Here is a 17,285-nt window from a genome sequence, read left to right as displayed (position 1 = left end):
AAAAACAGCCACTGGACCAGACGACATACCTTTTTGGGTGAGGAAAGACCAAGCAGAAATTTTTACGCCTATAATCTGTAAGAACTGGAACTTGTCTCTGAAGTTTAGTACCTGGCCCTCATCGTGGAAAAGAGCTCACGTAACACCCCTCTCTAAGGTTGACGTTCCCATGGGAAAGACAGACTACAGAGGAATCAATAGTACTCCAGTAATAGAGTACCGAAGCCCTGACGTCACGTTTCCATGGTTGCATTTCTGCTGGATCTAAACAAACTCACATGTGTTTAACATGGCGGCGTTGTCGATAACATCGTTCGCAAAATACTTCTCAGATGAGCCTAAATCTTTAAACCGTGGCGAAAACCATTACCAATCTGGACACGTTCTATCTTTTTGCTATTGTGATGGAATTATCAGAGGGTCAGTGCAAGCGAGCATGAAAAGTACGACGTATAAAGTCACAGTAAGTGTAAAATTTCTATTACTCGATGTCTATCCGTTAACATCGCCAAACCAAAACTTATTTAAATTAAGTGATTTCGAATCTTCGTTTAAAGGAAATCTTGAAAAGTAAGCTTATATTTCTTTTTCTCTTTCCTTCGCAGATATATCTTCAAGAAAACGAAATACGTTCCACAGAATGCGAGTGCCCTCGTGGCGGTTCAAAGTGTAGTCACGCTGTAGCTCTGTTCCTTCATGGCTACCACAACTTAAGTAGAACTGACATCGAATGTCAGTGGAAGAAACAAAAGGCATCCGAGGTGGTTAAAACGGTAGAAGATCTGTATCCACCCAAAGAAACTAAAGTCCTAAAACGAAAAACTACAGATGAGGACAGAGAATGGCTACGGAACAAGCTGAAGAGATACGGCGAGTTCACAGGAATGTTATGGCTTTTGAGCCCCGAACCTGACAAAGAGAATCGTCTGCCGATCTCCACAGTCGAAGAAATCATTTTATCGAGAGAGTTTGTTGAAAGCGGACTTGATACAAATTTCTTGTTGGAAAAATTGAAAGTAAGTGAGCAGCAAGTGAAATCAGTCTGTGAGATCACGAAAGAGCAACGTGAATGTGGAGAGTGGCATGTGGTGAGAAAAGGACGTTTGACTGCTAGCAATTTTGGTCCAGTTCTTGAAGCAAAAAGAGTCACTCCTTCCCTTATCAAGCGTGTTCTTGGAGAATACGACATCTCTCGAGTGCAGGCTGTTCGATGGGGTGTCGTTAACGAGAAAGAAGGAATAAAGGCCTTCACCAAATTAACAATGAAAGTAGTAAAGGATTGTGGCCTTTGGCTACACAAGTCTGGTGTTTTGGGTGCATCACCAGATGGACTTGTTGATGACAATGCGATCATTGAAGTCAAATGCCCTTACACACATCGCAATTCAACAATTGAGGAGGCTGTTAAAGACCCTAAGTTCTGTTTAGTAAAGAGAGATGCTGGCTATTGTTTAAAACAATCCCACCACTACTGGCATCAAGTCCAGGGTCAGCTGTTTATAACTGGGAAGCAAATCTGTTACTTTGTGGTTTGGACAACAATGCAAACTGTTGTGTTGGCAATCCAGAAAGACTGCACATGGGAACCAAATCTTCTTTCACTTCAAGAATTTTATACAATTCACATGATTCCTGCACTTGTTGATGGTGGTCTTTAAATTTTAAGACTTTGTTGTAAAATTAATGTAGTTTTTTATAAAGTAATGGATTTGATAATACATACTTTTAGAAATATTTTTTAAAATATTGTTTTATTTGGTAAAATCATTGCAACTTTTACAACAAATATGCAGTAACTGAAGGGTGTATATAAAATAAAAATGTTCATGTTAATCTTAAAATTGTTTTTCTTTAAACAGCAACATTTGCTGGGGTTTTTACATTAGCTACTTGAGACAAGAAAATGATAGATTCATTGTAATCGTATTTGAATACAGTTGGTTATCTGAATTCATAATAAGACTAGCATAAGGGTGTGGTGGCAGGAATACTGATCAGAAATAAATAGTTTGTCATTAAGTTGTGTATCATGATTCCTTGTATCATGAGCAAGTAAAATAGGGTTACAAGCTTTTCACAGATCACACAACACCTGTCCACTCTTTGTATCAGAATACAGTTAATTGATTAACTATGATCAGACAATGCCAATGTATACCAGGCCTTAGTAAACTGATGTAAGATGATCAATATTTCAATTAAAATGACTAATCAAAGTCAACAGTGTCATTGGTTTCCTTAATTAATGGGTTTTGTAAATTAACTAAAGCACCACATAGCTGTATAATCTTACCAGAGAGGGATCGCAAGTATGGTGGCACAAAATTTAAAATTTTATAGTTCTTCAATCTAGCATTAGCACGTTCTACGTGTATACGACATTTTGCAATGCTCTTTGTTAACTTAACTTCACTTTCTGTAAATTTTCCATTGTTCAAGAATGGGGGAATGTTCACATATACACCATTAGGAACAATATCATTTATCAAAAACCCTTTATCCGCAAGTATAATATCCCCAGCAACAAAATGCTTTAATATTCCTGACTTTTGAACCGTTACTTTATCTGATACTGAGCCAGGGAAAAGTTTACTTACATAAGTTATAACCGCGTTGGGTGCCACACCAACAATTGTCTTAAAAGAATTCATACCCCTGTACGTTGAATATGTCAATTTTTGGTCACTCATAAGCTTAGGTGTAGCAACCTCGATATCGGTGCAATCTATTACCATACGACAGTCTCCAAATAAGCTAAATGAGCCTGGAAGTGAAGTTTTGTTTTTTTGTCTGGATGGAACAGCTATCTCCATTTGATCTTCATATAGAATTTGGTGCAAAACATGGATAAATGTTGTCACAATATTCGCTATTGTAGCAGTACTGCAACTAAAAAGTTCAGCTAAATGTAAGTTATGATAATTATGTCTAATCTTCATCAATGTTATCAATATTTGATCTTCAAAAGATATCTTGTCTACTTTCCAGCCACACACGTAAACAATATCGTTGCGGTATCTTTCGGCATATTCGACAACAATGTGGAACATTTCTTTGTTTGGGAGGCCAGTTTCCATGTTGATTACCTTTGAATCCATGTTAAAAGAGCTGTAGTTTCTTTTTAAGTAGCTTTCTTTTTCTTTCAACTCGGATACTTGGGTCTTTAATGTCCCTAGCACTGCTTGTAGCAGGATATTTTCAGTCTGCAAAGTAGTGCATTTCATTTGCATCTCCTCGCAACTGAGCTCGCAAGGCTCGTTCTGGTTGCTCTTCGTCGAAGATTCTGAAAGGATCTGCTCGATAGTCGTTGTCTCTGGGACTTCAGTTCTTTGCTTTTTCCTTTTTGGAGCATTTCGAGATTCAAATAGTTTGTCTTTATTCCAGGAAAAGACCTCGGGGCCTTCTTCTTTACTTCCTCGGAAATGACAACTACAAACTCGAGCGCCTTTGCCAGGTTCACGATCAGCTCGTCTGGAGAGAGAAAACGAAGGTTTTAACCTTTAATCATAACGTAAAAAAAAGCTTTTTTTCTCTCTAGAGGTCTTTCAAAGGTATAATCCACAGGTCAGTGCACTTTTGAGTGGTTAAATAAAACCATCTTCCGCGTAACTATAACCGACACGTGGCCGTGCATCATGGTGGTCATTGTACCAAAAATCAACCTACCTTATTAGAGAAATCCATTTTCTTCTTTGAGCAGGATCTTTGGGGAAACGGTAAAAGCTGCAATTGTGACTTTCTGACTGATGATTGCAGTCGGGAACGAAGCATTGGCCCATTTTATGATGAGATGTAACGAAAGACGCCAAATAGTGTTTAGATCCAGCAAAAATGCTACCATGGTAACATGACGTCACATTTCGGCACTCTATTGCGCGAGCTTTTGAGAAGTGCGTGTATAACATCCACGTGCGGGACACTGTTGAGAAACACTTCAGCTCGACTCAGTTCGCTTACAGAACATGGGGGAAGCTGTATAGATGCACTTATAAGTATGCAGCAAATCGCGCGCAGCTATCTCGACGATCCTAAGTGCAAAGCTGTGCGGTTATTTTCCATGGATGTCAGTAAAGCGTTTGACAGCGTTAATCACGAACTTTTGTCTATTAAGCTTTAGCAGGTACCATTAAATTCATTTATAATCAATTGGTACTTAAGCTTTCTTGAGAAATGTCAACATTGCGTGATTTACAATAGTTTTCGAGAACAGTGGAAATGTGTTAATGGCGAAGTGGGTAATTCGACATAAGCGCATAAAGAAGAGAATATAGTTTAACCTTAAGGATAATTTATTGTCTTTACGAATGCCAAGTTTATTTGTCATTATGATCCCTACAGTTTCTCGAAGTTTCTCTCGACCAGGAGGTTTCGGTTTAAGGTGGGAGGAATGTTACGGGAAAATTTAGTGATTTTTCCGTGTGGTTGTTCAGGCATATTTATTCGTTGCTTTCGGCATTTTGGCGTTCTCAATTCATGCGAGTTTCTTTCATTGCGATGTTTCATAACCTATCGTCACACACGCATATAACTGTTAAAGAGACTTAATCTCATTGATCAATCATTCAGCTGATATATATGTATAGCTACAGTTTAGTTAAGCTGCTTAGGTCGTCAAATATTCGCTCTGGCAACCTCTGGAGCTGTACTCATTTTTCCAATACTTGCTTCGAGGATCGTGTTTTTTCATTGTTAGACTTGAATGCGATATTATCATCGGTCAATTTCCAAACGAAATATTGATAAAACAAGGTAATCCATTGCTCCAAGTTTGCACCGATTTTAATAAAATGAAGAACAAGTAAGTATAAAAAGGTACAATTTGTTTCAATCAATTGTTATAATGTTTCTTTACGATAAAGAAGGGCACTAAAATTTGCCTCGCTCGCGACACTTAGCTTCTCGGTCGGTCGGCTCCCGTCACAGCACGAATATTTTTGTAAGCTTCATTTTTGGAATTTCTTTAAATACAGCTAACCCACTAGATCATGCCTCGAGTCATTTTAATTGAGAGTAATAGACTGCTGACTTAATTTAATCCCACTTTGGGATCAAAAAAACAAACGACACGCCACTTTCTTTCGTTGACACTGAGCAGCAGAAACACTCAAAGGATGAATAATAAGTTAAGTAAACACTGCTAATTAAATTTTGACAGGCTTAAAATTTAAAATACTTGAGAGAGAAACAAAAACAAAAGAAAAACGCTAAACGAGACGTATCTGCCGGCCATTGTGGCAGCTTGGGGAACTAAAAGCTACTTTATACAGATATTTTCCGGGCCATCTCAGGATAATTGTTCCTCAGAGAAAGAACGAAAGAGCATATAGCCGATAAGGAAATACTTAACCCCAGCAGCTCTAGTTTTTCCTAAACTAAACTGTCCTAGTCAACTTAGCAATCATATCAATAAATATTAACATCGGAAGAGATCTTCGAAGGAGCCCCTATTAAGAAAATTATTGTCCGTATATTTGATGACATTAGTGTTCGATCTTGTGTTTCTACCGGTAGATCGAATACGGAGAACAATGTTGCTATCTACTTTAACAAGACCGTGGGTCAGTTTAAAGAAAAATACCATATCAAGGTATTCGTGCCAATATGTTATGGGAAGCAACTTCAACGATAAGAAACAGGGCTAAAAAAAAGGCAATTTCAGAATGTATTTAGTTGCACGCGCTTGCTTTCTCTCAATACAAGAGATGAGATTCACGGATTGGAATGCCCAAATTTGCGAGGCGTAACCGAACAGCTGCCGAACCAATATAAAGTGCATTAAGCGTCTTAGGGGTGTATCTTGTGTAGTTCGAGTATTTCTCTTAAAGTTAGACAATGAAAAAATTTAAAATCAACTGACTAAGGTATTTGAGAGCCTCAGGAGACAGCTATGGCGAGTCTCGACTTAACCCAATGGTTAGGCTTGGGGTTGCAGAAATCCATTGACCTTTTTCCAGTATTTTGATGTTAGGGTTACAGTTGGGTTAGGGTTCCAGTTGAGTTAGGGTTCCAGTTGGGTTAGGGTTACAGTCAGGTTAGGGTTTAGGGTTAGGGTTAGCACAAGTCGGTCGCCTTGGTGACATCAAGCGACTCCAACACGGCTTGTACCACCGGTACAGTTTATCTACAGAGTACCTATCCATCTGCAATTTTTACACACCCACCCATCCCATCTCAGGGGGAGGATATCCACCACACGGTAATCTCGTGCGTGGGAAATTTACGTCTTCTACCCCTAACGCAGCAGGAGACGAGACCTACGGTTTATTCGTCCTTATCCGAGAAGACTAGTATCTATCCATTTCTTGATATTATGGAAAGGTAGCACATTCTCCTCAGTTGGTGATCAAATGCGTTTATCACGCTATAACCTCCCATGCCGCCTTAAAAAGAGGAAGGAAATGCGTTTTCTCCTTTTTCTTGCAGTATTCCGGATCTTTTATGATGCTAGTAAACTGACAGAACGTATGGGCTACAGCTAAATCAAATTCTCAACGATCTAACTTGTGAAAAGATCAAAATCGTCAGTAAACTTTTTCCCATTTCTCAAAACAAGAAATGGCGAGACCTTTGCGTTGCCCCAGTCGTTGGTTTTTTCCTTAAATGCTGACGAGTCTATTGTCACTAGTTACTTTTCCAGTGAATTTAGAAAAGGACATGCTATAAAAGAAGGTGAAAAAATGCTCTCATTTGAAACTGATCCCAGAAATCCTTCCTTAAGAAAATTTAATTCCAGTCCATTTTCCCACGGTTGCACAAGTGAAAAATTATTGAAGAACAAGTGACAATAGATCTGCGTTATTGACCAACTGTGAGGTCAAGATGGATGGATATTGACCGACTTCTTTTTTTTTTTTTTGCGTTTTTATGGATCGAGACGAAGTAGAGGCCCATGGAAATGCAATATCCAGCCACCTTGACCGAACAAGCTTGGTGAATAAAAGATTTATTACATATTAAGCTCAGCCAAATCCCAACTAAATCATTATCAAAAATAATTATATAACAAACTTGAATGAATCTTTTACGTGAATTAAATTCTGCAATCAAGATTATTAAATTATCAAAGACGTCAGAGAGTGCTACTCACAAGGTTTCCAGCCGAGTCAAGTCATCAAAAATGTTTGGTGGTAGCTCTTTTAACAGATTGCTATGTAACCACCTGTGATAAATGATGTCGAGGACAGGTTAGTAATAACAATGACAATGCTGCTCAACCAGTAGTTTCCAATCAACTAAGGGATCATATAAGTAGATAACTACAATGAAATAGGACTCCAAAGTAACCCGCACAAAGAAGATTGCAAATCAGTCACCCTATTTTCTATTAGGGAGCAGTGTCTAAAAAACCCGGCTTTCTTTATGCAGTCAGTTCAATCAGAGCTCAAAACTCAACGACGGAGTAGCATTCTAAATGTTATTATCTACGTAGCCAGTATTTTCTATTGATAACTTACTCGCCATATAAATATAGCATGATGCAAACATTTTTTTCTTCTATAGTATGAGCAACTGTCAATGAATTTGATGAATTTGATCTGATGGTCGGTTTATAGCGAAAACGAAGACCTCCGAAAGCTAAGAGCTATGACCTAAGACCCAAAAGCGATGACCCAAAAAACGAAGATAATTATATGGTGATTATTCTAACATTGCTACTTCTATAGAAAAAAAAGAAGGGAAAAAAATTTCTGTTTTTCTCCAAAACCTCGTACCATCAATAAGGGCCTAGTTGGCAAGACCACAAGCTATTACTATAGCTATAACAGGGGTTTTACATAAATTCTTGTAACAGTATTGAAATTGAATCGAATCGAAGTAGGATACGTACAAATCATTTTAATCATGTTTAGAGGAGATCGCTAATCCGATAGGGTGCGTTATTTTAATCATTAGTCATAACCACATTGTATAACTGCAACTATATGATACAGGATTCAATCAAAGGACATCGGTGTCTGATACTATATATGTGCAAATGTATTATTAGCCCGGGTTAGTGCTTCATTAAAATTTTCATATAGAAAAGTTAAGTAGCATTGCAATTATAGCATATTATGAGCAAGACACTCGGTACGTTAACTCTAAGATTAAATTCTTTCCAAGGTCGAAGGAACTGCTTATTATTAATGCAATTCTATGTCTCTCCACCTTGTAACGACTACAATTGATGAAACTATTTCTATGAACCAGGCAGCTGCTACAACATGGCAACGAAGCCTTGGGCATGGGCGAAGATCAAATGCCCGTGGGTTGCCCGGTAGGGGGATGTCAAAGCTGTAAGTTGATCGGTGCATAATCACAGTATGACATACTTTTGCAGGATTACATCAAAATCCCGAAAAGCTCCCACTCATAAGCACTGATTTATCAAATTTTATTATCGTCTGTAGATAAAAAACGAGTACGGCAGAACGTTTTTCAGGAAAGTTGAGCAACGTAGCAGTCGCAGTGAATGATCCAAACTTTTAATTTCTCTATATACTATCAAAAGGGGTAAGTTTCTAAAGAAACTGTGGTGCTGCGTCGGTGGGGGTAACAAGGTCATTTGGTAAAATCAACTAAGTTGAAATTGTAAATTGGCCACCGTAATGAGTTAAAAAGCTGACGTTTCGAGCGTGAGCCCTTCGTCAGAGCAAAACCTCAGATTTTAACTCTTTACGGTGGCCAATTTATAATTTCAACTTAGTTGATATTACAAAATTACCTTTTATACGATCAGTCAGCCTTTTTCAGTATCGATGTAAACTTTGCGTTTCACGTTTCGTTTCGTGGGCATGATATTTTTACAGTAGATGGCACAATATCATGATCAGTTATGCCATCAATGACTTTGACTCCGCTAATGATGTCGTTATTGTTCGATAACAAAATTTCCAGGGTGTTATGTGTGTTACCTTGAGCCTAGTCGATTCTTTAACGAACTGACTAGTCACTATGGGATGATTCTTTACGGCCTGGAAAACTCCACCATCTCGCTTCTTGTTATCCCTGCGTTTTCTGTAGGTCTTATGATTCTCAGGAAAGGTTTCACTGTTGTTAATGTCAGGTTTCGACCAGGATTCATAGTCGAGGATAATATCAGTTTGCTGATCGTCTATCTCAACAGCGATGTCCGTTATTTTGTTCTTTACGCTTCGGCAGTTGACAACGAGGTATGTTGAATTTCCATCGCCTAGTTGGTTTCTCTTTGCTCCTATAGAGTTGGTTTGGCGGGGGGGGGGGGAATTCTGGTAAACCCGATTTGTTTAGCGGTTCAAAGCAATTCGGTGAGTTAAATGAGCCCACTGAACTGTGGAAGAATGAGATTGACATGTTCGGAAGATTGCACTATGAACAAATCCACGTACGTGGGCAGTTTGCCAGGATGCTGAAAATAGTAGGCGATATTTCACAACACTTCGATCGTATTTACATGGATCCTCATATTACATTGTTCGCACTGGATTCCGGCTTGATTTTTCTTAACCGGTTTAGAACAGATACCACTGTTCGGAAGCGAAACGGGAAATCCAAACAAACGCTTTAATTCCAACACGGTAAACTGTCAGACTCACGGTAAACGACAACGACCATTAACCAAAACTGCTACTCGATAAACTAAAAACTTTTCAACTCCCTATAAAAAATCGCACGCGTCACAATTACAAGGTCCGCGTGATTTGCTTACTTTATTATTAGCCTACGTAGTCCCATAGCACGCGCACGCGAGTCGCACGCGCACAAGTTCATTAACGTCTTTTTAACATTCCCCCTCCCCACACTGGGAGGTAGTCCTAGTGCGTTTCCAACTAAACAATTAACAGTTAATTCCAAGCGGAACCAGTTTGTTAATCGGTCTCATGACAGTCTTGGCACCACACGCAACTTTAGCTACACGGGTGTGGCCATCTCGTCCAGAATACACTTCAACAATCCGTCCTAATGGCCAACGTCCTCTTAGGGTATCGGGCTGATTTACAAGAACTACATCCTCAACTTTTAGGTCTCGGCACTCTGAAGTCCACTTTGGTCGACTGTTAAGGGCTGGAATAATTTCCTTAAGCCATCTCCTCCACACTCGTAAAATAATGTCTTGAAGCTTTCGCCATCGTTGACGCGGATGCAAAGTAGTGGTTTCAACGGCCTCAGGAGCGAACTGTCCCATTTGGCCATGCAAGAAATGGCTAGGTGTCAATGGGACATCGTCTCGTGGATCTGAACTTTGATAAGTCAACGGACGGGAATTAAGAAGGGACTCCACCCCTGCGAACACTGTGATTAACTCCTCGTCGTTCACGTCCCGTTCTCCAACAACGGCGTACGTGGATTTCTTAGCAGCTTTCACCATTATTTCATGGGCTCCTCCAAAAAGTGGGGCAGCCGGTGGATTGAATCTCCATATCACTCCAAGTTCGACTGTCTTGTTCTGAAGATGTTTTCGGTCTAACTGGCGGACTAGTTTCTTTAACTCACCCTCTGCGCCCATGAAATTTTTGCCTCTGTCGCATGTCACGTCTTTATGAACTCCACGACGACTGGTAAAACGGGCGAAGGCATTTAAGAACGTGTCGGCATCCAGTCCCCAGACCATCTCTAAATGCACTGCTAGTGTTTCCAGGCAGGTAAAAAGGCACAACCACCTTTTCTGTCGTGGTTTTTCGCGTCCTTGAACAGTATAGAAAGGACCTGCAAAACCTACGGCTGTTTGGGCGAAGGGTCTGAAGCTGAAACGGAGCCTCATTTGCGGGAGTGGGGCCATAATCTGACAAGCTGGCTTGTTTCGTCTTCTCATACACTCGTTACATTCATGATCCCATTCGCGAATCTCCTCGCGCGCGGCGATAATCCAAAATCTCTCACTCAACTGGCAAAGAGTGAAGTTTACTCCAGCAGCATGATTTCCTCTCTCGTGATAGTGCTTCACAATAAGTTTCGTCACCCAGTGTCCACGAGGTAGAATGATTGGAAATCTGGTATCATATAGAAGAAAACCTGCGAACTTTAATCGGCCATCACTGCGGATAACTCCATCGTCGTCGATGCACGGGTTAAGCTTTATCAACTGGCTTTTCTCTGTTATCGACTTCCCTGAGCTCAAAGCTGTGTAGTCGTCACAAAAAGTGTTGCGTTGTGCCAGGCGCACTATTTCTCCTTCAGCATCCTTTAATTCTTCGGGCAACAGTTTCATACTTTCATTCCTATTGTCTCTGTTGCGCATGTTTAAAACGCGTGTGTATAACATCATTGATTACGAGAAGTAGCATTGCTCTAGTGTTTTGAAACGTAAGTTCCTCGCCTTTTTCTTTAAAATTATCGTTTCTTATTCGCGTTTCCATACTCTGAATGTATTGTGTGTTTCGCCGAATATTCAGTTCATTATAAATAATTGTTATGTTTAACGCGCGCGCTGTTCATGTTTAAGGTTGAGGGTGTGCTTCCTTCAAATTCATATATCGCACAACTTGTCACAATGTTTGTCGCGTACAAAGTTTCAATATAGGCGCGTAATCTATTTGCTCAGTTCAATTTCAACCAAGCTAATCAGTTGTTGTAATCGCTAATCAGGGATTTGCCACAATGTTCGACAACTACGGAGGCAGTCAAGAGGTAACTTTTAAGTTAATTTCCAGGTTTTAATTTTCTATTTGTTTTGAACACTTGTAAGACCGAAGGCCGACGTACTCTCTTTGTATTTTAGATCTAATGATATACATGAAAAAATTTCTCAGTTCTCATTGGTTAAGATGAATGCAGTTCTCTGTTAAATCAGTGCAGAAGAGAGTTAATTCAGTGCAGAAGAGGACTAATTCAGTGCAAAGAAAGAAACAAACCAGACATTCTGATTGGTCAGAATGATTGGTCATTCTCAAGGTCAATATCACTTGCAGGGTTTGAATAAATTATTTTTGCACGTGATGCGCGCGCTTTTCTTCTGAGTGGTTATGAGAATTGAAGTTACCTCGTATTTTTTCATGTATATTATTAATAAATAATCACATGATTTTCTCCTGAAATTTGGAATAAATAGGCACTTATAAATTTTTTCAAAGACCACAAATTGCACTCGATACAAATGAACAGATTGTAGATTCAGAATCGAGTGATCGACAGAAAATTAATTCTTTTGCCATAAAGCGCATCTTAACGGAAAATTAGAGCTTTAGAAACATTTCACAAGTCATTGTCAGCGACTTGGGCAATTTTTGTAACTTTTGAAAACACGCGTAAAATTAATCCTTTATTTCACTCAGCCCCATTCGGTTACCTCTACAAAGTGGGACTATAAATATTATGCAAGGTACTCAATGCATTTCGCCTTAATATTATGGTTCTCCGACATGGCAAATGTATTTAGGCAGCTCGTCTGCAAATTGAAGAAAATTCGTTCGTTGCAGTTATGGAAAGTTTTCGGTAACTTAATATTTCTTACGGTCTTCATGTCACATTGTTCTAGGTGTGTCCCCCCTCAACAGAATCTAAGCTGCATGATGCTTGATTTGGCACAGAACTACAACGGTGATAATAGATTCCAAAGCGAGATGAAAATTTGCCGAAATGTTTCTAAAAAATACTTCACTATTCATAATCAGTAAACGCACATGTTACTGGTAAAGAGGCTAATCTCGTTCAATCGTTCAATCAGCTGATATATACTGACAGTTCAGTTAAGCTGGTCAGGTTTTCAAATATTCCCTCCGGCAACGTTCGAAGCTCGTTGTTATTGATGTCACTAAATTTGGGAAGAAAAAATTTGCTGAGTTGTTCCATCTCAAGCAATTTGTAATTTCTTCTTCACTGAACAAACTTGTTTTACTTAGTTGTGATCGACTGCGCAAAAGCTGTATCCATCCAGTCATTATCCGGACGCATTTTTTTCTAGTATTATTCTTTTATCTACTGTCAAGCCTGAAAAAAAATAGCATCATTTCCAAAAGTGATATTAAGACTCTGGTTTACAAAGTAGGACTTTGCCCGACTTCATTTGACCAAAGTCATGCCTCTTTTGTGAATTTAACATGTCGGCCGGAAGAACATCCCAAAATTATTTTCTATAGAAATCCATCCACGATAATCAACAAAAGCAGAGACCTTTCAGACTCGAGTGATCGATGCCTTATTCTAAACGGCACTTCATGTCTGTAACTTAGAGAAATTTCGCATGTGTCATTAGCGACACTTTACCAGTATTCAAGGACTTGTGAGGTGTGTGACGAGTCCTTTAAAACGAAACTTTAAGTGAGACTATAACAGAAAAAAGAAACTGAGAAATAAGAAAAAAAGGGAAAAAAGCTATTCTTGCAACAGCCCGCATGAGCAATTACGTCGGTAAACTGAAAGGACGAACACTCTACTGCTAAATTAAGTTCTCCATCGCCGAAAAAGATCCCCTCGTTTAGCTGCACCCTAAAATACCCATTAGAAAACCTTAAAAGACAAGGAAAGAAAAGGCCAAAGCTTCTTTTCGATTCCGTACCGGTGGTTTTATCAAATGCTGATTACTATGCTGTTAATGATAAGAAGAGTGCATGCGCGCTTTGAAAGACAAAACTAAATTTGAAAGACGTCTGGAAGCTTGCTGTTATTGAACCTCGTGGTAAGTTATATTCCATATTATTAAAGTTCTATTCTATATTATTATTGACGTGACAGCACTTAGCTCTTTAACCCTTTCACTGCCAAAATCTCATTACTAATTCTCCTTACTGTCTTCCATACAATTCTTATGATGTTACTTCAAAGAATTTGGTATTGGATCAAAGGTTAATCCACTGATTGGTATTTTTCTCATTACCTGTCTGCTTGACATTGTATTGATATTGTAAGGACAAACTCTATCTTGGTCACTTATGCAAGTTAAAGGAGCGGTACCTACTATAGGCCCTTTCTTCTCTAAACTCTCTCTTTACTTTATTAATCAAGTAACAGTCTTTAAGGAGCGCTAACCACTGTAGGTAGTTGAGACTCTGGTTTTACAGAATAGGACTTTCCCGACTTCATTTGACCAAAGTCATGCCTCTTTTGTGAATTTAACATGTCGGCCGGGAGAACATCCCAAAATTATTTTCTATAGAAATCCATCCACAATAATCAACAAAAGCAGAGACCTTTCAGGCTCGAGTGATCGATGCCGTATTCTAAACGGCGCTTCATGTCGGTAACTTAGAGAAATGTCGCATGTGTCATTAGCGACACTTTACCAGTATTCAAGGACTTGTGAGGTGTGTGACGAGTCCTTTTCAACAAAACTCTAAGTGAAACTTCTCACGATACACAAGTTTTCAACAGAAGTGTACGTGCCTTTTCCTACCTTTAACCTCTGTCGTCCTCTGTATCTTATCTACCTCTCAATCCGTAACAAAGATATTATGGACTTCTCTGGCTAATTAGGGATTATATTCACATTTATATGCTGTTAGAGTCATTGAAAGATTTAAATGACGAAAGCCATTTAAATTAGTCCAAAAAGGGGTGAGACACAATTTTGTATCTCAATTTGTCCGAACTTTTCTTTCCAAAATCACGGAACTAAAAACATTTCTTTAGCCTTAAAGTTGTTTTCTCTTTTTTAGGAGCGGTGGAAGATTTTCATCTTCACTTAGAGTTCAGTTATTTGTACATTTATTTTTAATACTAGATATATTGATCTGACTGGCCCGACTAGAACTAGAAGGAACCATGATTTTAAAATCAGACCAAGAGCGGCAACTATTATTTAAACATTATGTTAATGTTAATGATTGGAACTCGTTACCTAATCCTGTTATGTCGACTCCCAGTTTAAATGTCTTTAAAAATTGATTATTTAATTTTCTTTATACTAATTTGTTTTGTATTATTTAGTATGATTTACTGTATTCAGACTTTATTGTATTATTTATTATAATTAACAATTATTCCACGAGCGCGCGTTGGATATGAGGTGATAGATAGCCAACGAGGCGCGTAGCGCCGAGTTGGCTATAATCATCTCATATCCGACAGGAGCGAGTGGATTAATTGTTTTATTAAAAACGTTAAATTAAGTATAAAATTTTATTAAATTTTTATTTCCCTTTTAATATTAAGCTGACACGTACGATGGCCATATTTGTAGATTATGGTATATAGGCTGATATACCATAATGGCTAAGCCAATAAAAAGTCTTGAATTGCACTATCCAATGATCTAGTTTTTAATAATTTACTATATTTTCATTTTATTGTCAAGACATAGTAGTTCCTTCACTTTCTTTCTTTATCTAGATGCGTGGTTATGCAGTTGTCATTTCTTTTTATTTTATTGTCTTCTAACTTGGAGAGCAGTTTTTACATGGGAACTCAGTTTCTCCCTATTGCTTTCCTTTACTTTCTGTACCTATTTATTGTTTATTATTCTTGTACAGTGGTAAAAAGCCTTATTAAACTTAAACTTAATCCCATACAATCCTCAGTAATTTTCGTCTGCCATTTTTAAAGGCCGCTGTGAATGAAATGTGATCGATGACTCGAATTCTGGTAATGAGAGCATATAGCTGTAAACAAATTCTTAACTCCAGAAACTCTCATATGAATCGAACCGCCCCTATCAACTTAGCAATCATATCCGGCAGTAAACACTTAAAGGGGAAGAGAACTCCAAAGGAGCCCTTACATGGAAAATTGCAAAGAAGTCATTTCATTTTCGAATAAAAGTGTGCAAGACCAACACTTAACCAAATTATTTATACTTTTTACCAAAAAAAGAAAAAAACACAACTACTCACAAAAGCTCCAATGACTTTAAGGTCTTGAATATTCCTGGATGAAGGCTGCTAAGTTTGTTGTTGGAAAGATACCTGTGATATATTTGAAAAAGTTGTCAGACTACTATTCAAAAACGGAATGGCGTTCTTTGTTTTCTGTTATTAAGCAGTGTAAAAAAACCGGCTTTTTTTAATTACAAACGCAGCTTATTAACTGCTTATTCAAAACTTATAAAGGAATCATTAGGTAACCCCAAGAGTTTGCTGCAATATCGTTTCGTTGCGGTATGGTGTAAAAAATCGGCTTCCTCTCATAAATTGGTTTTAAGTAACCCGTTATAGTTTCAAAACTCACATTGATATAAGATTTACATAACTATAGAAGTCATATTGATATAAGAGTCACTGGTTCTCAAAGATATATTTTCGTTGAAAACATTTCTTGCAGTGTAGACGTAAGAGCATTCACGATCATTGCACAGAATTGAACATAAATATTTTTGTGTCAACTATTTTCCAGAATTATTTCATTTCGTTTTCCTTGTTTCATATAGTTGCCATAAAATTAAGATATTAGGTAAACTCTGATATGCCGATTCCATAATTATGTGGATAAACTGTCTTTGGCTCGCGAAAACAAGAAAAAAAGGAAAAATCCGTGTTCTCGCAACATCCTGCATGGATTATTAAGGATACGGTAAACCTTTGCGTGTGTCATGAAAAGGTCATGAAATAATTGTGTGCAGTCTTCGCTAAAAATAATTTTGTTTCAGCTTGATCCAGTCCGAAACCGAATGGGGCGCGACAATTCCAAATGAACAATATTTCCCTGTGCGTACTAATCGCGTATTAAATCTGACCGCACAAGTTAAATCTATGCACAATTTCAAATCTACATAAGTTTGTCATGTTAGTAAACTTTCTTTCCAGTGAAATTGATTTCAGAGAAACGTATCTCTAAAATCGCTGTATCCTCTATTCTTTAAGCGTGTTTTCAAACTCTGTACGTTTGCACATCAATAATATTCTTGGATAAAGGCTGTTGAGTTTGTTGTTGTTGTCGATATACTTGTGACTTGATTAAAACAATTGTCAGACTAATTTTCAAATGCTGAGAACAGCGCCCTTTGTTATCTATTATGAAGCAGTATGAAAACAACCTTCCTTTGAGTGGTTTTATGTACCCTTTCTCCAGAACTCTTACGCCGTTGTAAAAGAACGCCGAGATGTGAACGATAAGGAGCTGATTAAAAGTTATGATTAATTCTATAAGTTAAAACACGCATCTTGACGGGAAATAGGGCTTAAAGACATTTCACAAGTCTTTGGCTTGCAATTTCTGTAACTTTTGAGAACATTCGTGATATCAATCCTTTATTTCACTTGGCCCCATGCGATTACATCTACAAAGTGGGACTATAAATATTCAAGATATTCAATACATTCTGCCAATGTATCTAGGCAGCACGTCTGCAAATTGAAAAATACTCGATAGTTACAGCAATGGAAAGTTCTCGGTAACTTAATATTTAATAATGTCTTCACGTCATACGAGCCCGCAATGTACCCCCTCAACAAAATAAT

At 38.2% G+C, this 17,285-nt stretch overlaps 2 protein-coding genes across 2 annotated transcripts; one reads left to right on the top strand and one right to left on the bottom strand.

Annotated features, from left to right (window-relative positions):
- The first annotated feature begins 210 nt into the window (after positions 1–210).
- LOC148741318 (uncharacterized) lies at positions 211–2,216 on the top strand. Its single transcript, XM_088738416.1, has 2 exons — positions 211–463; positions 606–2,216. Exons 1-2 carry the CDS (start codon positions 290–292, stop codon positions 1,656–1,658), a joined length of 1,227 nt encoding a protein of 408 aa, XP_088594542.1. The 5' UTR covers positions 211–289; the 3' UTR covers positions 1,659–2,216.
- Positions 1,733–3,852, bottom strand: LOC148741317 (uncharacterized). The gene is made up of 2 exons (XM_088738413.1): positions 3,667–3,852; positions 1,733–3,471 (listed from the first exon to the last, which is right to left on the bottom strand). The coding sequence occupies exons 1-2, from the start codon at positions 3,777–3,779 to the stop codon at positions 2,208–2,210; spliced, it is 1,377 nt and encodes a 458-aa protein (XP_088594539.1). The 5' UTR covers positions 3,780–3,852; the 3' UTR covers positions 1,733–2,207.
- Positions 3,853–17,285: the final 13,433 nt, after the last annotated feature.

This window comes from Stylophora pistillata, chromosome 1 (genome assembly GCF_964205215.1).
Source record: "Stylophora pistillata chromosome 1, jaStyPist1.2, whole genome shotgun sequence".
NCBI lineage: Eukaryota > Metazoa > Cnidaria > Anthozoa > Scleractinia > Pocilloporidae > Stylophora > Stylophora pistillata.
The sequence above is the reverse complement of the archived record's forward strand: the minus strand, read 5'-3'. Positions and strand labels throughout refer to the sequence as shown.